Below are 23,747 nucleotides of genomic sequence, written 5' to 3'. Positions count from 1 at the left end.
TTTTCAGGACAATCTAGGCTTTCTTTAGGTAATATTTTTTTCCAAGGATTGTTTAATGTTATAGGCATTTTTACAGTAAATGCAGAAAACACAAAACTTTCATTTTTCGCCCTTCCTAATTTTCACATGACAAGTGCCACAGTTATAAAACACCTCAAAATAGCTTATTTGTCTCGGTTAAAATAATATCACATATGTCTTATTTCATCAGTAGTGGGCATGTAGCATACCATTATCACCTGCCTGTGCATCTATAGCAATTGGATGAAATCGCTTGGGTTCACAGTTTGGGGGTTCCAATGCTGTACAGACACAATGTTGGACTCCACACAGAACTATCACTCTAGTGATTGCATTTGTTCGCTACGGGTGGCAGCCATGTCTGGTATCAAGGAATCTTATGGCCAGATATAGGTGACACAAGGGTTTAATTAGTTAGGTTATGGATTTACACTTCTGAGGGGGGTTGGGTGCACACTTTATCTTTTAGTGTGAGACTGCCAACCTAAACCGTGCATAAAAATGATAATCTGCACTTACCTGGGGCTTCCTTCATCCCCCCATTGCCTGCTAGGTCCTCTGGGTCCCCTCCGTGATACTGCTGCCTACTTCGGCTGAAGTCATGAGCTACTGCACCTGCGCGGCCCATCTCCGCAACAAACACTATCACGCCCCCATCGTCGTAAGCCTCCTGCGCATGCGCGGTTCTCGAAAGACTGAGCCGTGCAGGAGGCTTATGGTGACAGGCGCGTGATAGCGTCAGGTGCTCGGACAGGCTGTGCAGGCGCAGTAGCTCTTGACTTCAGCCAAAGTAGTCAACCTAACGAAGCCACTAGCTGGCCCACGGAGGGGACCCAAAGGATGCCGAGAGACCTCCGGGGCTACATGGGGGCTGGAGAAAGCCCCAGGTAAGTGCAGATTTTAATTTCTATGCACTGCTCGGGTCCCTTTACATTTTTTTTACTTAATGAATAATTGCTGCTATTTGCTTACAGCAATAATAATTCACTTTTAAACTGCTTCGCCCACATGCATGAGTGGTGACATCGGCATCAAACTCGGCAGCGGCGACTTTTGGGTCCCGTTTCCACTACACGCGTTGCAATGCAATCACCACATCGCACCACAAGGAAAATGCAACCGAATCATGTCGAGTAGTTTCCATTGACGCGAATTGACCTATGCGATCCAGCACAATGCGATGCGGGGAAAATTATGGGTAGCATGCTGCAGTTTTCAGCAGCATGCATCCGATTCCCCATTACCGCCAATGGGAAGTGCATGATGCCACATCTGGATATCCGGACAGCAGCGGAAGTACCTGCGGGGAGATGTGAGGCGATGTGGCGATCGCCTCGCATTATAAATACAAGTGGAAATGGGCCCTTAGTGCAGGACGTGACCCGTCCTGAAGTCTGCAGAAGTACTAATTAGGAAATGACTCGCTTCATACAATCTCAAGTGGTTAAGCTGGCCAGCAGCACCAAAGTACTCCTAAATGCCCAGTGCTGACTGTACAATATACAGGATCTTCTCAAAAAATTTGCATATTGTGATAATGTTCATTATTTTCTGTAATGTACTGATAAACATTAGACTTTCATATATTTTAGATTCATTACACACAACTGAAGTAGTTCAAGCCTTTTATTGTTTTTCTTATTGATGATTTTGGCATACAGCTCATGAAAACCCAATTTTCCTATCTCAAAAAATTAGCATATTTCTTCCGACCAATAAAAGAGAAGTGTTTTTAAAATAAAAAAAAAGTCAACCTTCAAATAATTATGTTCAGTTATGCACTCAATACTTGGTTGGGAATCCTTTTTGCAGAAATGACTTCTTCAATGCGGCGTGGCATGGAGGCAATCAGCCTTTGGCACTGCTCAGGTTTTATGGAGGCCCAGGATGCTTCGATAGCGGCCTTAAGCTCATCCAGAGTGTTGGGTCTTGCGTCTCTCAACTTTCTCTTCACAATATCCCACATATTCTCTATGGGGTTCAGGTCAGGAGAGTTGGCAGGCCAATTGAGCACAGTAATACCATGGTCAGTAAACCATTTACCAGTGGTTTTGGCACTGTGAGCAGGTGCCAGGTCGTGCTGAAAAATGAGATCTTCATCTCCATAAAGCTTTCCCAGAACGTCTCAGGACAGCAACCCTGAGACTTGTCTCCTTCCATAATTCACTGGACAGGAAGCTAGATAAGAATTTGCATAATAGATTAGATAGGGATTAGACAGGTATATACAACATAGTTCCCGCTTACCCCATCAGTTGTTATCCTGTCCAGCAGGATGCTAGGTGTGGGGATATGGCTGGCCACCCATGCTAGTTGCAGGAGCCGCTGCTTGTGTGATCTCCCTGGCTGCGCAGGCTAGTTGTCCTCGCGCGGGATCACGCTGCACGCTGTAGCCTTCCCCAGGATGCGGAAGTTCGTACGGATTCCGGAAGTCCCGCCCGCGCATCACGTGATTGGCACCCACGTGACCAGAAGCCGGAAGCAGGAAGTCTCCTGGCCCGGCGTGCGCTCCAGTGCAGCGTTTAGCACGGATTCCTCCGGACAGCGGACGTGCAGGCTGCAGTAACCACTTGGAAAGCTGTGGAATCTTCTGGACTGGTAGGATCTCTGGTGATAGCCAGGGATAATGTTATTATGCTGTGGGCAGGTACATTTTACTTAACTAACTTAGTCACTCTTTACAGTGTCTGTGACTATGGAGGCTGCCTCTGGATCTTCCTCCCAGGGCTCTGTGGAGTCAAGCTCCGTACCCTCTCTGGTATGCATCATTGTGGTTCCTTGATTCATATTGGCTGATTATTGAGGGTTATCAGGCTGATTGGGGTTTTTTCTTTGTGTTTTATTTTAGCCTAAAACCCGGAAGATGGACACTAAGTCTGATAAAGAACTCCCTAACAAGCCTGATAAAACTGACACTGATAAATCTAAAGGCTCTGAAGCTAAAGCATCTCATAAGCCTTCTAAGAAATGTGCAGTTTGCAAGGGTCATTTGTCTTCATCCTCATCTAAAATGTTATGTCAGTCTTGTACAGATAAAGTGGTCAGAGATGAATCTCCTTCTATGTTTAAAGATTTAAAAGGATGGATTAGAGCAGAAATCTCTTCAGCAGTAGAGACTATGAAAAGCTCAGCTACCTCTCCAGTAAGGGCAGGTTTGACAGTCCTACCGGGACCCTCGGGTTCTGTGGCTACTAAACAGCCGGATCGGGCTCCTGAAGGTACCCCTCCGACTAAGAAGAGGAAATTAGACGTTGTGCTTTCAGAGGAATCAGAAAGATCCGAGGGAGAAATGGAAATTTCTTCTTTTGATGAAATACCTTCTGAAACAGATAATGTGGAAGAAAAGAGTAGTAAATGCCATAGGTTTGCTTTCTCCACTGACTTTATGAAAGAACTGTTAGAGGCCATGCACATGGCAATGGGAATTGCTACAGAAAAGAAAACATTAACACCCTTAGATCAAATGTATGAGACTTTATCTGAACCTCAGATGTCCTTTATTCCTGTGCATAATAGTCTTAAGGACATCATTAAAAGAGAATGGGACAATCCTGAAAAGAGAGCCTTTTGGCCTAAGTCTTTGGCCAAGAGATACCCATATAGCGCAGAAGATCAAAAGTTTTGGGGGACCTCACCTAAACTTGACCCTTCACTATCTAAAGTGTCCAGAAGGTCGGATCTGCAATTTGAAGATTTCGGTTGCCTAAAAGATCCAATTGACAGGAAAATGGATAACATCTTAAGAAGGGCATGGGAGGCAGCTTCTTTAAACTTCAAGCCTTCGGTAGCATCTACTGCAGTGGCTAGATCCCTAAAGTTATGGATAATGGAAGTCCAATCACAGATTGCGTCAGGCATCCCTAGAGAGGAAATATTGAATGCCTTCCCTAAGATCCTACATGCCACTAATTATCTGGCGGATGCAGCAGATGACTCAGTACGTCTAACGGCTAGAACAACAGCTCTGGTAAATTCTGCTAGGAGAGGTGTGTGGGTAAAAACCTGGCAGGGTGATACCTCTTCCAAGTCTAAACTATGCGGAATTCCTTGTGAAGGCAATCTCTTGTTTGGAACAAAGTTGGAAGAGACTTTGGAAAGATCTGCAGATAAAAAGAAAAATTTTCCAGTTAAGCGGAGAAATTTTCGTTTCAATCGTTCCTTTCGTCCTTCAGGAAAACAAGAAACAGAAAATAAGAATATCCAGAAGAAGAAGTGGGTACCAAATAGAACGCAGCGGCCAAGAGGAAATCCCTCTTACTCCAATCCAAACCCTCCAACAAAACAATGACGCCAGGATACCGGTGGGCGGCAGACTAGCCCATTTCTTCGAAAAATGGCAGGAGACATTCCAGAACAATTGGTTGTTAAACATAATCTTACAGGGATACAAAATAGAATTTATCAAGCGCCCACCGACACAGTTCTTTGTGACTCCCTGTCCAAGCAGTCCAGACCAGGCACAGGCATTACTAAACGAAGTAAACTCTCTACTAGAAAAAAGAGTCATCAGACAAGTCCCAAGATGCCAGGAATGTCTGGGATTTTACTCTCCAGTGTTCCTGATAAAGAAGCCTCAAGGGAACTACAGGTTTATCCTGAATCTGAAGAAATTAAACAAGGCAGTCCGTTACAGGAAATTCCGAATGGACAACATTCGCTCAGTGATAAATCTGCTACAAGAGGGCTGTTGGTTAACCTCTCTAGACCTCAAAGACGCTTACCTACATCTGCCAATTCACCTAGAATCACAGCAATTCCTGAGGTTCGCAGTGGTTCTACACGGAGAGGTAAGACACTTCCAATTTAGTGCCCTCCCCTTTGGTTTATCTTCAGCCCCATGGCTATTTACCAAAGTTATGGCAGAAGTTTTAGCTGTCCTGAGACTAGACTCTATCCAGATTATGGCCTACCTGGACGATTTACTTCTTTGGGGTCCCTCTGTCCACTCAGTAAATCTCCAAACAGAGTTCACACTTGATTTTCTTCAGTCCCTTGGGTGGGTAATTAACTGGGAGAAATCCTCTTTAAAACCTCAGCAGAGTATGGAGTTCCTGGGCTTTGTGATCTGTACTGGCAATAAAACACTTGTTTTGCCTTCCAGGAAATCTACTGTTTTACTAAATTCTGTTCTTTCTTTTCAGAGAATGAAGATCATTTCTCTAAGAAAAGCTATGGCGCTACTGGGCTTATTAACAGCATCGTTTCCTGCAGTACAATGGGGTCAACTTCATTCGAGAGTACTTCAAAGCTGGATTTTATCCAAATGGGACAAGAGGTTATCTTCCCTAGACAAGAAGTTTCAGATTCCTTGGAGTGTCAAGCACTCTCTTCTTTGGTGGCTGGAGGCAAATCATCTCTCCAGAGGAAATCTTTGGGACTTTCCAACCCAGACTGTAATAACTACAGACGCAAGCTCCGGGGGTTGGGGAGCACATCTGAATACTCTTCTTGCTCAAGGTCAATGGTCTGCACATCTTCACAAACGATCTTCAAACAGCAGGGAGTTGCAAGCTGTATGGGAAGCACTTCAGGCATTCCAGACTCAGATTCACCAATCCCATGTGACTATTCGTACGGACAACAGTACAGTAGTGGCCTACCTGAACCGGCAGGGGGGTACGAAGAGCAGAGTCTTAAGGTCCCAAGCATCAAGGATTCTTCATTGGGCAGAAAAGAGTCTACTTTCCTTAAAAGCAGTACATCTGAAAGGGACGCTCAACTATCTAGCAGATTATTTAAGCAGATGGAACCTCTCTCAAGACGAATGGAGCCTAAACGATCAAATATTTCAAGAAATATCGAATCTCTGGGGGGCTCCACAAGTAGATCTGTTTGCAAGACGAATCAATACGAAATGCCCTCTATTTTGTTCCCTGTGCCCACAGGACAATCCATGGGAAGTGGACGCATTCTCAATCAGCTGGAGCCAGCACAAGATGTACGCCTTTCCCCCTCTACATCTCATCTCGAGGGTTTTGAACAAGATATGGCGAGACCAAGCACAAGTCATTCTGGTTGTTCCTTTCTGGCCCAAGAGACCTTGGTTTGCTCCACTTCAGCGCTTAGCCTCAGACCATCTGATCCTTCCATGTCGACAGGATCTACTGACCCAGGGCCCAGCGTTTCATCCCAATCCGACTCTTCTTCGGCTTTCGGCATGGAGCCTGAATGGAGGATATTAAAGAGCAAGGGTTTCTCTAATAGTTTATCAGAAACACTCATTCAGAGTAGGAAAAAAGTTACACGCCAGATATATCATAAGGCTTGGAAAACATATCTCTCCTGGTGTTTGAAGAATGAGATGGACACATCACACTCAAATTCGGTGCTGGAGTTTCTACAATGTGGATTTCAAAAGGGTCTTAGCATCAGCACATTAAAAGTACAAGTATCGGCTCTGAGTGTTTACCTGGAGAGAAGATTAGCGGAGGAAGAATATGTGGTCAGATTTTTTAAGGCAACAAGGAGGCTTCGACCAGTTGTCCAGTCAAAGATTCCGTCATGGGACCTAAATACGGTGTTGCAAGCTCTATGTGAATTGCCCTTTGAGCCTATTTCTGATATATCTGATAAGCTATTGACACTAAAGACTGCTTTTTTGTTAGCAATAACAACTGCCAGAAGAATAGGAGAACTACAGGCTCTTTCAATAAATGAACCTTATTGTGTTATCAGTGAAGATAGGATTACGCTACGGCTAGACGTATCCTTTCTTCCTAAAGTATCTTCCAAGTTTCACAGATCTCAGGAGATTTTTTTACCATCTTTTTGTAACAACCCATCTAATCAAAAAGAAAATAAGTTGCATTCTTTAGATGTCAGAAGATGTGTAATCGAATATCTTCAGCGGTCCAAGTCATGGCGAAAATCTAATGCTTTACTGGTACTATTCGCAGGTAAATTTAGAGGCAAACAAGCATCTAGGCCAACAATTGCCAGATGGATTAAACAGGCAATTGCTTTATCCTACTTTCATCAGGGGAAGCAGCTTGTTTCTACAATCAGAGCACATTCGACGAGAGCTGTCTCGACTTCCTGGGCAGAGAGGGCTGGAGCCACTATCGAGCAAATATGTAAGGCAGCCACCTGGTCAAGTCACAATACATTTGTCAAACATTATAAACTGGATGTATTGTCAAATTCTGATCTATGTTTTGGCAGAAAAGTATTGCAAGCTGTAGTCCCCCCCTAAATTGATCTTGTATATCATCTCAGGGTTGCTGTCCTGAGACGTTCTGGGAAAGACAAAAATTACTTACGGTAATGTCTTTTCCAGAAGACGAAAGGACAGCACCCTTACTACCCACCCGGATTTTGTCTTATTAAAATTTATTTTGAAGCATCATTCTGTGTGGAGTCTTTTTTTTTACAACTGATGGGGTAAGCGGGAACTATGTTGTATATACCTGTCTAATCCCTATCTAATCTATTATGCAAATTCTTATCTAGCTTCCTGTCCAGTGAATTATGGAAGGAGACAAGTCTCAGGGTTGCTGTCCTTTCGTCTTCTGGAAAAGACATTACCGTAAGTAATTTTTGTCTTTTCAGCAGATGGAAGCATTAACCCATTTTTGAACCAGAAACAGCGGCAGAAGCGCCTGACCTGGGCTACAGAGAAGCAGCACTGGACTGTTGCTCAGGGGTCCAAAGTACTTTTTTCGGATGAAAGCAACTTTTACATGTCATTCGGAAATCAAGGTGCCAGAGTCTGGAGGTAGACTGGGGAGAGGGAAATGCTAAAATGCCTGAAGTCCAGTGTCAAGTACCCACAGTCAGTGATGGTCTGGGGTGCCATGTCAGCTGCTTGTGTTGGTCCACTGTGTTTTATCAAGGGCAGGGTCAATGCAGCTAGGTATCAGGAGATTTTGGAGAACTTCATGCTTCCATCTGCTGAAAAGCTTTATGGAGATGAAGATTTCATTTTTCAGCACGACCTGGCAACTGCTCACAGTGCCAAAACGACTGGTAAATGGTTTACTGACCATGGTATTACTGTGCTCAATTGGCCTGCCAACTCTCCTGACCTGAACCCCATAGAGAATCTGTGGGATATTGTGAAGAGAAAGTTGAGAGACGCAAGACCCAACACTCTGGATGAGCTTAAGGCCGCTATCGAAGCATCCTGGGCCTCCACAATACCTGAGCAGTGCCACAGGCTGATTGCCTCCATGCCACGCCGCATTGAAGTAGTCATTTCTGCAAAAGGATTTCAGACCAAGTATTGAGTGCATAACTGAACATAATTATTTGAAGGTTGACTTTTTTTGTTCTTAAAAAGACTTTTCTTTTATTGGTCGGATGAAATATGCTAATTTTTTGAGATAGGAAATTTGGGTTTTCATGAGCTGTATGCCAAAATCATCAATATTAAAACAATAAAAGGCTTGAACTACTTCAGTTGTGTGTAATGAATCTAAAATATATGAAAGTCTAATGTTTATCAGTACATTACAGAAAATAATGAACTTTATCACAATATGCTAATTTTTTGAGAAGATCCTGTACGTACACAGGCCTGTATGCAGCTGTAGGTCAGCATCAGACCAGGTCTGGCCATTAGTCCTGTTGAAAAAAAAAAGTATGAACTCCTTGATGTTTCATTACAAGAGTTACTAGATGGTGTAATTTACATTTTTCAGTTAATCATTTGTATTCTCCCAACCCTTCAATGTCTTTAGAATACGTGTGTGTTATAGATCTATTCAATATTTAGTGACCTTTAGGACTATAAATGTGCTAGGCCTCTTGGAGTAAAAAAACAAATCTTCTAGAATACTTAAAAAGATTCACTTGAATTTTCCACCAGGTATGCTTCTCTCATTACAACAGTTTCATGTATTGAGTCTAGTTTAAAAGAGCTGGAACTTAAATACATGAAGCTGATCGTGTCTGTAGGGATGGAATTGGTCCCACTGACATTAAAATGTTTGAAGGTTTGAAGTTAGACAGACTGAATGCATCTTCACTTGTGCCCATAAGCTTTTATGGCAACACCTTTGTGCCCATTCACAATTATAAAATTAGCACACTTGCATTTCCAAGGTTTTTACACGTCTGCACTGTTTTTATATGAATTTTTGAAGGATGACATGGGATCACCCTTCAAAATAAGTTATTCAGAGAAGTACTGAATTTTAAGTGTGGCTTTGGTGCAGGACAATAGCACACTAAATCTGGCCACTAACGGTCCAATTTCTAGCGAAAAATCGTTCGAGCGATCAGAAATTCTAATTGGATTAGTTGTAAATAATCTCCATTGGTGGACACAATCGATTATGAACGAGTGGAAAAAAATGTCGCCCGATGAATTTTCGTCGAACGAAAATTTGGATTTTCTTGGTGGTCGTGATAGATAGGAAGCAATGATTGGTTAGTTGATAGTGTAGTGAACGATTTTTCGTCCGATCAGAATTTCTGATCGCTCGGACGATTTTTCGCTAGAAATTGGACCGTTAGTGGCCACCTTATGCCGCCCCAAACATGCAAACCTCAATAAGCCATAAACTTGTTGCAGCAACTTGTCACTGAATGCTGCAAGTAGTCTAGATGACAAAAGTACTCATTAGCCATAGACTTGGTTAGAAGCTGTTTTTACATGCTACCTCCGGGTGAACTTTTTAGGAGCAACATTGTTGCTGGCTAGAGCTGCCAAAAGTGTAAGTTTATTGTTGGCAACTAATCACAGGCTCTTGGGGTTCACTGCAGCATGCAGCAATTGATCACTATATGTCACCCATGAACTTGAAATCAAGGCTCCAGGAAATCTGGATGCTGGGATATAGCCGATGGTTGAATATTGGAAAATGTTACCAATATTCTACTATTTTAGTGTTAATTTTTGTTTTTAATGTTACTAATATTTTACTCCAGCTATGCCTAACCCTATTTTCATGCAGAACCATTCCATACCTAACCCAAATCGGGCACAAGAAAACTCCTAACCTTCTAACCCCCCTTCCTCATAACTTTTACTGGGCGCTCAAATTTCTGCTTGGGTGCTCGGATGCTGCTAATTAACATTTGTGCCAATGGCAGCACCCATATTGTCCATTTACCACAGGCAGGCAAATGTCCTGTTTCCCACCTAAGTCACATGGCACTTAGAGCTGCAGACTTGATATTACCCTTAGATCTGCGTTTTGGCTAAATGCTTGTTGATTTATTTCAGGATGTACACTTGATGTACAGGTCCCTTTCTAATACAATAGAGGGCTTAACCTTTATTTTTCTAAATTTTAAATTCAGGGCAGCATGGTGTTGTAGTGGTTGGCATAATCGCCTCACAGCATGAGTGAGTCCAATGTTCAGTTTCCAACTATCACACCCACTGTTCCTGTCAAGTTTGTATGTTCTTCATGTGTTTGTTAGAGCCTCTTCTGGGCACTATAATTTTTTTTCTTGCATCCCAAAAAGACATGGGTATTGGCTTCACTCAAGAAACTTGACGAGTGGCAGATTACGACCAAGCTTTATATATAGACATACACACATGCATGCACTATAAACATGTGACGAGGTGGAATATTAAATGAACCCCAAGCGGCCACAGCTCCTTTTAGCTTCCCATGCACTTTCAGACATACAGCACAAAATCACTTTACAAATTTTAGCCCATTTCATAGCTATTTTTTACATAGAGTTTAGCAGCAGTGGTGAAAATTTGGGCTTGGGTGTACGGTAATGGCAAAATCTGCCAGATTCAGCTGCTGGAGCAGGTTTCCTTCTTGTATAAGAGTGGCAAAAGCAGGTCTGCACCTCAAAGCTTTTTCTTTAATTGTTTCCTGTAGTTGCATATGTTAAGTCGTTATCTTTTAAAGAGTAAAATTATTTGACCCTTGATTGTATACATTAAACTGCATTGCATATAGGCTTTTCTGTATCCCCATGTTTCTGCTCCTTGGTCAGAGCAAACCTGTCCTCTTTCCCCTCTTGTTGTACACTACAGCAGCAAGAAACAGGGCAACTTTGCACAGAGGAGACAGATTCAGGAGGGGATATAGACGAATCCTACTGCACTGCATCCTCTCTCACTTTTCCATTATCACTAATGACTCCGCAAGCACAGCTTGTCTCGCCCCCATCTCCAGAGTCTAAAGTGAGTATACCGTGTTTGTTGCTAGGTAGGTTCTAGTGTTTATTTGTTGCTTGGGCATAGATGTTTTGCACTTTAACTGTGATTAAAATAATGCATTGTAAGGATCCATTTTCTTACAAACCTACATTAAAGGGTGCTAATGTTTAACAATGTACCACCAAGAACTGTGCTGCTTTAACCCTTCGCAGGCATATCTTCAAAAATAACGCTGCATAACTGAGTAAACATCAGATTTTGATCTACTTTACTTTATTCCAGTCCTAAAGTACACCTGTCCATAAATATAGAATATTGCTCATCTACTGCCTATGGTGCTGACCTTATGGGACAATTATGGGGATCAGCATTGTCAGTACACCTGTTCTGCATACTTCCTCCAGCAAGTGATATACAGTAAAATCCCTTTTATAGTAAACTCCAGGGGATCAGGCAAAGTAGTTTACTATATCAGAAATTGCCATACTCTGGTACATAAAAAGTATACCATAGTGCTGTATCTTGATATAGTCAATAATTGGCAGCTTTTTTTTCTTTTCAATGTTGCAGCAAGTGAGCTCAGACAGTGTCAAAGCTAGATCAAAATGCACGGTGCTCAATATGCAGGGATTTGCATGCAATAATCCCACTACAGCATTCACAGGGATCATAGGTCTAACCACTTCATGCAGGTACAATACTGATGGTGTGCTGCTCTGTCCATATTTTTGTGCAGAATGGATGATACCGTAATGTTGCAGCCATGCACAAGCAAGTCACAGATGATAGGCAATTCCCTCAGTAATCAGACAGCAGCTTAGATAGGAAACATAGACTTCACCGTCTGGTGCTTGTAAGGTAATCCACGCAGATCCAGAGTAGTGTGCAGGGAGTAAGCAGGCTACAAGTGGCTGCCAGCCTGCCCACTACCAAGGCACATGGGTATCCGACTGATTTACGATACATGCCCCCGCCCACTGTCTTCTACTGCAGGGGCCACAAAACAGGTTTACTATAACATAAATTGTAATATATATTAGGGTTTACTTTACCAAGCATTACTCCCATATGCTTATAATGGTGCTTGGCTGGGAGCTGGACATTTCCTTTACTATACCCTGAGGGCCTGTTTCCACTACACGCAGATTGGACGCAGAATGGATGCAGAAAAACTGACTCCAATGAATACCTATGGGAAAATCTGCATCAGAAAAATCGCGTTTGGAAACAGGCCCATAGACCTTAATTGGAGTCAGTTTTTATGCATCCAATCTGCATAAAAACAGGCCCTAAGTTTTACTATATCCGAGTTTACTATAATGAGATTATACTGTAGAAAGAATTGTGACCAATGCATTAACTAGAAAATTGTCAAGTTTTGGGAGAACTAGTATTTTTCTCATGAAAGGTATACTTCTGTTATCAAAATAACATTTCTGTCTGAAGTCCTTTCAAATTAGACTGCAGTATTTATTCCCAGAGTCAGAGATCAAATTATAATGTGCTGCTATTTCACAGAACTTTTTTTTCTTTTAATTATAGCTAATTACGGTATATTAGATCTGATGGTTTTAGGTCAAGTTACAAGTGCCCATTAATGACACTCTTGAATGTATGTTCATACAATATTTATTGGGCATTTAAGTGTCCTAGTGGGTTCCTATAGGTGTTACGTTGCTTTAGGGGCAACAAAGCTATGGACTACAGCATTTTAACTTGGTGCTTCTGTGGGAGCTGCAAAAAGGTTAGACCAGGCTTTCTCAACCAGGGTTCCCTGAGCAGGGGTTCCTTGGCATTTTGCCCCATCGTGGGGGAAGTATAATAGACCACATTACAATGGGGTACTGTACAAAGAATCACTAAATTGGGGGGTCAGAATAAAAATGAGCACATTAATAAAAAGCACTAGAACAAGGAGCCAGTATAATGAGTGGCAGTGTAATAGGGGGTAGTGAAATAAACAGCCTCACCTACTTTTAAAGACAATGGGGGAGATTTATCAACGCATTACCGACAGTTTTTTCTTCTTAATCTGTTCTAACCAGCAGGGAGCACAGTTCTGCATGATAAGAACCTTCTTAAATCCCAGGAAATAGTGGCAATTTAGCATGAATTTCTAGAGCTGCACTACAGTTAAGAAAAGTGCAAATCCATCCCTAAACTGGCGCAGAATAAGAAGTGCTTGATAGCAGTTCTAAAGATGTAGAACTGCAGGCTAGACATGATTGCAGAGTGCAGGCTAGACATGAGTTGTGTAGTGCTCCTCCACCCTGCTGAATTCCTCCTCAGAGCCTGCTGCTATCAATACAGCAGGTGTGTTGGTTACCTCAGCAACAGCAATTCCCCTCACACACTGCACTGTCTGAGAGGCTCCTCCTAGCTCCCCCTATTTTACAACAGTTTTAGGAGGAATCTGCACTATGTAATGATTTCTTAAGATGCCTGAGATAGTTCTGCATGGATTTCTAAAAAACCTACCAATACTTTGTCTCAGACACTGTTGATAAATCTGGCCCAATGACTCCTGCAAAATAAATGCAGGGGTTCCGCAAGATAAAAATTGTTTGCAGGAGGTCCTCCAGGGTAAAAAGGTTGAGAAAGGCTGTGTTAGACCCATCTATCTTTACTTATTCAGCCCCGCAGGTGAGTGGATTACTCAACAGCTGCATGTTTTCTCCCCTGTGGCTAGAGCGAGCTCTGCAGAATCCACTTTCCAACGGCCAATATTATGTATTTAAAGGACAACTATCATTTTTTTTATTTTGTTTATGATTCATATTACCACAAGTACTAGGAGCAATTTACTTGTTCGTACAGCTCTACCTCCCTGCTATAAAATCATCCTACATTCTCAGATGCAAACTCTGACCTCACTGATGGGACTGGACCATTTTTCTGCACAGGGGGTTGCTATCAACTCCTCAGTGTATTGTCTAATAATCCACATGCTGAAAGCACTTTCCTCAGGTCATGGGAAGCAGTTAAGTTTCCAGCAGTGTGTGTTTATAGCATTCTCCTCAAACTGCTCACAAAGGTGTCAACTGTGTGTCTTTACCAGCGTATTCTCCCCCACAGACAGCACAGAGCACTAGATTCCTGTTACATCATTCACACTGATAAAGGGGAGAGCCTTTGTGAGCTGTTTGAGGAGTTCAAGATGATTTAAAAGCATAGAGGGAAGAAATAAAGTGCCCCTAGTACTAGTTGTAATGTGTACCCCAATATACAGTATGTTTTTGTGTGATTTTTTTTTCTAGTTGTTACAATGATTTATAAACAGCATTTACATGGATTTGCTGTAGAGTTTGTTTGTTTTTTTTTGTTATTTTTGCAATATTGCCCCTATAGACATAAGTCAAAATGGCTTGAGTGACAATTACTGTTAAGTGTTTTAAAATATTTGGGAAGTTACTTTCTGGTGTTACTGTATCTTTGTAGTAGATGGGTATATTTTTATTTGGTATGGATTCTTATCAGGATCATTAATTTCATGGATAAAAATTAAGAGCATTGGGTTAATACACAATCCCTACACCTATAGAAGTGTTTACTCACCCTAGATAATCATGTAATAATAAAAAAAGGAAAGGTGTCCCAGGGCAAACTATCTATATTCTATCTATATATGCTATCCATGGAAAACCATCTATATTCCAAAAATCACATATTTCAATACTGCATGCAATAAACTGGAGCAAATGAAGAGATCTTACCTGCTTGCATCACAATCTTCAGCACTAAGCATTTAGTTACCATACCTCTGATAAAAAGTACCGTGTATTTCAAACTGCCAACAAAAAAGTTGTAATTGTTCTTTTCATTCATAAAAAAAACACACACACAAGAACTGCTTAACCAAACTCTCTTGGTATACTTTGTTATTAAAAATGGTTAATCAAACACAATTCCTGGTGGTAGACGCAATACTTTTGGACCACACCTTGTTAAAGTGAAACTTCACTCAAAAAAACATTTGTTCATACTTTTGATACATCCACGTTGGTAAAATGTGTTGTAGATTCCTGAGATGACAACAAAAAGCAAGAGTTTCTCTAAATGGGATGCAAACAGCTTTTAGTTTGTATTTCTTTTTTTTAGAACTGAGCACATTAGGACCTGTGTAAGGTTTTATTGTTGCCTTTGTCCCTGTCCTCTCAAATCCTGCAGTTTCTACAGTGACATGACACTCTCTACAGTCATGTCAAGGGCAACCCAGGTTCTGACCTTTTACTACCTATTGCATACAAGAAGCACAGTTTGGGTTGGAGTTCCACTTTAGAAAATGTATATTTTGAATTGAATTGGACTGAGCTTTGCTATGTCTTTATATTTAAGTTTGATTGTGTGTGTGTGTGTGTGTGTGTGTGTGTGTGTGTGTGTGTGTGTGTGTGTGTGTGTGTGTGTGTGTGTGTGTGTGTCTTTACACTTTCATTCAGTTTGTGGCCATTAAGTTACTGTTTTATTTAGTTCTGGCTATACTTGGAAAAACTTTTATTTAAAAAAAAAAAAAAAAAAAAAGTGCACTTGCAAATTTTCTTTTTACAAGACAGATTTTCAAAAAATAAACTTTTAAATCTAGCTTGTGTGTTCTAACATCCAGCTGTGCTTAAGAAGCCTGTATGGAGGCTGCGTGTGTCTGCCTTGGTATTGCCAGTGTAGACTTTCAGGTAAAGTGAAGAACGAGGCAGTGTAGTAACCTTTTGATTACTGCACAAATACTTGCTCTATTACAGGGAACCTGAGGTGAGAGAGATATGGAAGCTGAATTATTTATAGTGAAAGAAATATGTCAGACTGCCAGGCTGTCCTGCAGATACTCTAAGTCTGAGGCAGCCTTCACATTTAACCCTGCGATTTCTGGCTGCGATGTGTCGCATTTGCGATTCTGAATTTTTAGGATGCAAATATTCTATTGTTTGCGTTTTGTGCAAATTTTTGCATTGTGATTCTTCCATGCATACCAACAACGATAACCTGAAATTGTATGTAATTAATTTTAAACAATAAAGTTCATGAGATATAGACATAGCCAAAGTCAGCTCTGACGTGTTTACGTCTAGATCTCACGGGCTTTGTTTTCAATGGTGGTGGGTTATTTGATTTATAGCATGGTGCACTTTATTCCTCTGATGAAGTTCTATAAAGTGAAACATAATAGATTCAGCCATGTCTGTATAGCACCTGAACTTTGTCTTTGTTTGTCTGAATGGTAGCATTTGGTAACACTGCATGTCTGACACGTGTCAACATTACCCAGCATTCTCATGTCGCGTCAGAGGAGGGCAACTGCCGTATTCAGATGCAACTTCATTGGTGGGCAACCTGTCCACTGCCTGTGCCAAGCACTAGCAAGCAGCCAGCCGGTGTAGGGAGAAGCTGACAGGTGGTGAATTGACTGCCTTCAGCTGCTCATGGAAATTAGGCCTAAAGAGCAAAATGTATTAAAATATATTAAAAAGTTAAACTAAAGGGAAATCTACAACAGAAATGATGCATAGAAGCAGTACATAAAGGCAGTAGGGAACATTTAATAAATGTAAGTTTTTTAGTAGCCTCCACAGCATCTGCAGCAAATTACATGTGGTGTCATTATCTTATGACCCCCATTAAATGTGCAGTCACTACATGCACCACTACTTCATATAAACCTTAAATTACATTTGCAGGCTCCTTTAGATTCCTAAACGTATGTGCTTTTTTGCGAAGTCTAGCACAGCTGTTGAGTTTTCACATTGACAGAAGTAACTATGCAGAATTGGGTGTACTTTCCTGATGAACTCTGCACTGGGAACAAGCTAGCAGGCAGCAAATGAGGGGGTGGAACCTGCCTGCGATGCCAAATGATTAAATCCGGCACCACAAAAAATGCATTTATTGGTGTCTGCAGTAAACTGGTAAAATCAATGTTTATATTGTTGATTTTTGTTTTACTTTAAACCGTGAGTAACCATGTCCCTGCAAAATCCCAGATCTCCGTGCAGGGACATAGCTACTACGTCCCTTCCAGCTCGTGCTTCCACGATTGTTACCGCCGTCAACCGTTAGCCAGGAGATCAATGAATGGGAATATGGTTCCCATTCATTGATCTAAGTTCCCGTGTGTATGACCGCAGCCATCTACAAGTTGGTGCCACCATTCACAAAAAAAGATACTTGCACATGCACGCAATATTTCCTTACTACACATACGGAAGTTATGCGTGAGGACATTTTGTGGCCAAATAGTAACATTATATCTACACACTTTTTTTTTTTCTCAATAAAAGACATTTTTTAACATTTAAAATTAACCTCCCACACTCCAATAGTTACTCCAAATTTTTTTTGAAAAAATCCTCTATAATAATCAAGTGTCTCTGCGTCCCATGTCCGTGTGTGAGTCCCTTTTGCGCTCTGCGCATGTGCAGGGACGCAGAGACACTGAGGGGGAGTGATGTGCGGCAAAGGATGACGGGCCAAGGGGCGGACGGGCAGGCGGGCGCATGCGCAGTGAGAGACCTAGCCCGTTTTTAAACGGGCTAAGGTCACTAGTAGTAATAATAAAAAACATAAATAGTTGCCTTAGGGATTTAACTTTTTTAATATGTATGTCAAGAGGTTATATTATTGTTTATAAATTATGGGCTTGTAAATAGTGATGGACGCAAAACTGAAAAAATGCACCTTTTATTTCCAAATAAAATATTGTGGGTCTTAATTATGGTAGCATGTATTATTTTAAAACTATAATGGCCAAAAACTGAGAAATAATGATTTTTTTTTCTATTTTGTTCTTATTTTTCCTGTTATAACACATTTAGAATAAAATAATCAATTCTTAGTAAAAAGTAACCCCCAAAGAATGCCTAATTGGTGGTGAAAAAAACAAGATATAGATTGTTTCGTTGTAATAAGTAATAATAAAGTTATAGGCGAATTAATAGAAGGAGCGCTTACAGGTGAAAATTGTTTTGGTTTCATTAAGGCCTTGTTCAAACCTAGAGCGGTTTCGTTTTTTTTTTAAGCGCCGGCGATTTTCTAAACCGCCCTGAAAGCACTTGTGCAATGATTCCCTATGAGGGAGTTCACATCTGAGCGGTTCGTTTCCGCTCAGCAAAGCTCTCAGCAAAGCGCAGCTTGTACCATTTTCTGAGCGTTTTTGCTCAATAGAAGGTATAGGGAAATCACAAAGCGCTAGAAAAATCGCTTTGTATAGCGATTTCTCCAGCGCTTTCATGAATAAATACATTGTATTTATTAATTTCCGGGTTAAAGAGTTCACTTCCTAACTGATGTCAGGAAGTTAAAAAAAACGACTCGCTTTACAAAAGCGCTTAGAAAAACAGTTTTCTTAATGCAAAACGCAGGGAAAAGCGGAGAAACAAGCTCTACATAAATCGCTCAGTACTTGTGATATCGCTGGCGATTTATGATGTGAACAAAGCCTAAGGTAAAAAATTCTTGGAGGTACAGTGGCTAAAACAAAGATTCTAAATAGAAAGTTTTGACTGGAAAGTTAGAAAAGTCATTGGCCCATATGCAATTCACCTTTTCACCTGAATTTTCTCCTAGGAGATAATTTTTGAGCTGCTATTTAAAATAACTTTTCAGCACTTTTCAACTAAAAAAACTACCAAAAGTAAATGAAAAAGTACTATCACAATTATTTTGAGTATTTTCTTGCTTTCTGGTGACTTAAAAGGCATTTTATTGACACATTTAAAAATCTCACCCAGGAGAAAACTCAGGAGAAAAAGTGAATTGCATATGGGCCATTGAAGTTACTAGATGACTATGTTGTCTCATCAGATGTTATATTTCTGAACATTATTTAATTGCATTTGGCTACTTTTTATGGGCAAGTAAGTGCTGCAGTTTCCTTCAGATGCTGTGCTTGGCCCTGTGCGTTATGACTGCCGGCCTTGTACATTTCATTTGTCTGGGCAGTATACATATTGAGTTCTCATATCTAATAACAATTAGGGGAGTCTCCCCACCTCGTTTTTGTGTATGGTACACATATTCATATGGCATGAGTAGGTCTCTTTTTTCCTGTTGGGAACTAAAAGCAACCAGCATATTCTTGAGCCAATCAGCTTATCCAAAGCTGTGTAAGGCCTGGTTCACACGGATGTCTACATAGCAGTAAACGACTGCTGCGACACTCGTCATTTAAGCCATGTCCACTGAAATGAATGGACAGCTGTCGGTAAGATTGTTTACCATCATTCTCGCAAATACCACTCCTTATCCTGTCATCTTCAGCGTCCAGGATTGGCTAACCGCGGCGCTTCCGTGTGCCCCTGCAGGGGTCAAAACACGAAGCATTTGCCACAGCACACCGCCGAAAGTTGCCAAATGCTTTTATGCTTGCTAGCAGAAAAGTATTTGACTCAGACATTGGGCTACTGCTGGCTACTGGTTCACACGCCCTTCAGAAGGTCTGTCACACCTGCCTTAGCAATTGTTAGTGTTTTTATGGTCCTGTATTATTTTAGAAATAACGTTTTGCTGAGATGAATCTAAATAATTCTGTTTTCAGTGGTAAGCTGTGCTGTGGTTTTTAAACTTTTTTTTAAAAACTTTTTTGGGTTTTTTTGTGGCTATGGTTAAAATAAGATTGTGTAAATCTGGCCATACATGGCTTGTTTGTCTTGTCAGATTGAATAATTACAGTGATTTTTCAATTTAAGCGCACAGAAATCTATGCTTGCAAATAGTGTCCAATCAATCACATTTGATAAAATTTGGCCAAAATAAATCAATGTACTAGATCGGACATGGTGGAAAATTTCTAACAGAAATCAGATGCATGCTTTAGGATTTTGATAGATAATGGGTTGATTACATACTTTGGAGCATGCTCAGTTCACGCCAAGTATGCCTGATCAATGTGATCGCTGTAAGTGTTGATTCCAGTGTATGTATCTAATTGATCAACCTTTTCATTTTTGATCTAGAGAAGCAATCAAATTCTGTCTTGATTGGTTACACATAGATGCATGGATGGCCAAACTCTTATCAGCAGATGCAAAATATTGAAGTTTTTTTTTTTCATCATTTGGTTAAATCTCACAAGACTTACCTTACAGTAGAATTATTAGTGTGCAAACGTGGCTTTTATAACATGATTTGCTTTGTTTTTTCTTATCTTTTTACTCACCATAGCTTGATCATGACTTGAAACATGCCCACGAGTTGCGACAGGCAGCCTTCAAACTGTATGCCTCACTAGGAGCCAATGATGAAGACATCCGGAAGAAGGTGAGTCTGGGAGAGGGGCGCCCCCCAGTGCTATCCGCCAGCAGACAGGGTGTGATACCCACCTGAAAAAAGAGTCGCAAGGAAGAGACTTTTACAATGACTGTCTTGTTAAAGCCAAAAGCAGAGACTGTGAGGGTTACTGCAGCATTGAATGAATTAGGCTGTGCCTTTTGGCTTTGTGTTTATGCCGTTAGAAACCTAGCATAGCGTGACAGTAAAAGGATGACCAATACATTGTATGCCATTACTGCGTTGAGCTTTTAACTTTGCACATTCCGTATGCATGAGTTCAATCTTAGCCTGTAGAAGATCAGGTATCCCTGAATAACTATTTGCAGTGTCATAACTGTCCAAAGCTGCTCTTGCAAATGAACACACTTCATTAGCAGCTGGGCCTGCAGACCTGTGTGTTGCATCATCCTCTCGTATTTTGTCATCTATTACCTGTTTTAATTAATAGGCTACTTATGTAAGGTAGATACAGTTTTGTAGGCCAGATGTATTGAAACCTTAAGTTTTCCACTGTTTTTGTAGTCTAGGTGTCTTGTTTGTACTTGTGAAGCACCTAACCGCTAAATACAGCCTAATCGATGCCGGCTATTTAGCAATGGGTCAAACATCGGGGAGATGCATTGGATTTGTTATACACAGAGAATTCCCAATTACTGGAAAATCTCTGCTCAGGCAGATACTGATAAGGGAATACAATAGCCTCCAGGAATATATTCAGCTTGATAGATTCAAGATTACAGTTGAGTGATGCATCAGTGGAGCCATCCCATCTGCAGGCATTCTCTGTGAGATTGGTAGTAGCCACGGCACTCCAGCTACATGTGCTGCTAAGCACAGGTGTGGAACTCCAGTCCGCCAGGTCATATCCATGACAGTGTTTAGCATGGACTGAGAAATGTGTTTTCTTGATGAACCACACCTTTCTTAATTCAGTCATATCAAATTAATTTTAACTGTGCCAAAAATGTGTGTGGATCTCAGCCCCCTAGGACTGGAATTTGACATTGCTGAGCTAAGAGTTGTGCAATGCAAACCATGTCACACTAGCAGCAACCTGTAGCCACATACATGTAATGTAACAGATCTCTTTGTGTTGCCCTCAATGCCTGTAGTGGGGAGGCTTAGCTCCAGCATTTATGAATCATTTGAAGGATATTGGATATCCTGCTAGATGCTGCCAGATCCTACTTGTTTTTGCAGGATGATGATGAGAGAGATGGGCAGCTCACTCTGCTCAATGTATTTAGGTATCTTCAACCACCTCTAGTGGGAATTTTATATCTCTTCAACCAGGAATTGATTTTTTTTATTTTAATCAGATGTATGTATTAAGATTGCAGCTCTTTCCCAGGTCATAATGAAACAAAGTGAAGATTGCTGAAAAGCAAGTAAATTAGCAGTTGTATGTGAATAGGCTTGTTCAGGTTCTCACAAGGAGAACTCTTTTTTTCTGATAAACTCTCATGATTTGATATAAGTTAGGGTGCACGCACACATCCGATTTTTGATTGGCCAATTTTACCACTCCCATGTAGTCTGAGAGCTTACCTACTGAATGTGATAGTATTAAGTATTAGTATAGTATTAAATAGTATTACAATCTTTTGGCTTCCATACTACATGATATAGGTAAAATTGACCAACCAAAATTGGATGTGTACACACATACATCCAGTTTTGATTGGCCAATTTTACCACATGTAGTACGAGACCCTATTTATACAATGTTGGTAAATATATAGATAGCGCAAAACGGTCCTAATGCAGGGAGACCTGCTCCTCTATAATGCAGTCCATTATATGCAACCTCCTCTTAATAACACTACACCTCAACCACACTCTATAAGAAATGGACTCACCCTCTACTAAGACCACCAGTCTGGTCTTAGTTGCGCCTTGGGGTTATTCACTGGTCACCCCCAACCAACTCGACCTGTAAACCGTATGTCATGATGTCTTGTCCCATCAGGCTGCTTATCCTCTTCAGTAGATGAATTCAATTACCTCCAAATAAAAAAAAAATGTTCTGCATTAAAGCCAAGCACGATTTTCTTCACTAGCTATCCCCGTGTCGGTGGCCGCTGGAGGGCTCTCTCGATATTGCCAAGCATGATGATAATAAGCGGCTTTTACAACAATATACAGCGCTCTGCCTTGTGTTCATTTTATATAGGTTATTTACAAGAAAGGTATCAGTATTTGTGTGCCTGCATTGAAATTACATATTTACACAATGTGTTGATAGTATTCAAAATCTGCTGGCACTTATACTACATGGAAGTGGTAAAATTGGCCAATTTAAATTGGATGTGTGTATGCATTGTTACAATTCGAAACCCTTTCATAGTAGACATTTTTTATTAACCCGGTTTAGGCTTACTGTTTTTATTATAATTAGGGATAGGTAATAGCATGCTAAAAAAAATGAGTTGATGTAGATTTTTTGCAATGTATGCAGCCTGGAATTAAACTAATCAAATGCAGTAGCTGATGGTTCATTTACAAATTGCAATGTTGGAAAAATTATCAAAATTTGCATGAATTCAAATTTTTTAGCATCTCATTGAACAGTTCTACTTTTACTACAGCTATACTTATCTTCCCACTGGAGATGCTTGAAGATATCTAGAGATACCTTTTTAGTAGCCTACAATGAAATCTCTTAAGTCTCCTACCCCACCCCTGGCTAGTTAGCATCAGGATTGCATGATCTGAATAGTTGTTTTATGTCATAAAGTGATGTTTTAGCAGAAGATTGTAAATGTAACTGGAAGAAAAGACTGAAGTCTTACCACCTCATCATCACTTCCTAGTCTCACAATTGGGTCCTCCTGTGCCCAGCAGGTCCTTAATTTTGGCTGGCCTTCATTTTACAGCTGCCTAGCCACACCCCCTCCCAACTCTGTCATAGCCTCTGCACTAATGCAGAGGAAGGCAGTGGTCTCTTTGGTTGAAGGTCAGATTTGTTCTTGAGTTGGGAGTTTATCGTGACTTAAAATAACTCCTTTAGACACCGGGCAGTGGTGTTAAGGTGGTAAAGATGCACAGCATACAGTTCCTAGTGGTAAGGTTGGATAGTATGCATATAAAGCAGGATAATTTACAATGATCCACTACAGGATTGGTAAAAGCCATTATTTTCCTGACATAAGGGTGTAGCTAAGGCTTCCTGTTGAGCACCTAGCCATGTATTTTATGCAGAATGTTTGTGCTGTTCTGTAAAAAGAGAGATTATTTTGTTTGTCTTCTTTCTTTGCTACTTACAGGAAATAACTTCAAATATGTCTCTGTGGAGGGATTCCATTCTATTAGGTCAACACATAACCAGTCTATGCAGATAATACTCAGGATTCCAGTGCAGCAAGGCATAAGTGTTGTTGCATAAATAAGTGGCCAACAT

General features: G+C 40.8%; 2 protein-coding genes across 5 annotated transcripts in view; both read left to right on the top strand.

The window, feature by feature from the left end:
- Positions 1-23,747, top strand: part of ARMC8 (armadillo repeat containing 8) — a 182,587-nt gene that overhangs the window by 79,876 nt on the left and 78,964 nt on the right. For 2 of the 4 annotated variants that reach the window (XM_068245236.1, XM_068245235.1), the window contains 2 exons: positions 10,967-11,116; positions 20,240-20,335. In XM_068245236.1, coding sequence (XP_068101337.1) covers positions 10,967-11,116; positions 20,240-20,335 — 246 coding nt within the window. The remainder of the gene's footprint in view (positions 1-10,966; positions 11,117-20,239; positions 20,336-23,747) is intronic. The other 2 variants (XM_068245238.1, XM_068245237.1) reach the window with 1 other exon arrangement.
- LOC137525759 (uncharacterized) lies at positions 3,541-7,327 on the top strand. The gene is made up of 2 exons (XM_068246953.1): positions 3,541-4,808; positions 5,163-7,327. The coding sequence occupies exons 1-2, from the start codon at positions 4,355-4,357 to the stop codon at positions 7,211-7,213; spliced, it is 2,505 nt and encodes an 834-aa protein (XP_068103054.1). The 5' UTR covers positions 3,541-4,354; the 3' UTR covers positions 7,214-7,327.

This window comes from Hyperolius riggenbachi, chromosome 7 (genome assembly GCF_040937935.1).
Source record: "Hyperolius riggenbachi isolate aHypRig1 chromosome 7, aHypRig1.pri, whole genome shotgun sequence".
Classification (NCBI taxonomy): domain Eukaryota; kingdom Metazoa; phylum Chordata; class Amphibia; order Anura; family Hyperoliidae; genus Hyperolius; species Hyperolius riggenbachi.
The sequence above is the reverse complement of the archived record's forward strand: the minus strand, read 5'-3'. Positions and strand labels throughout refer to the sequence as shown.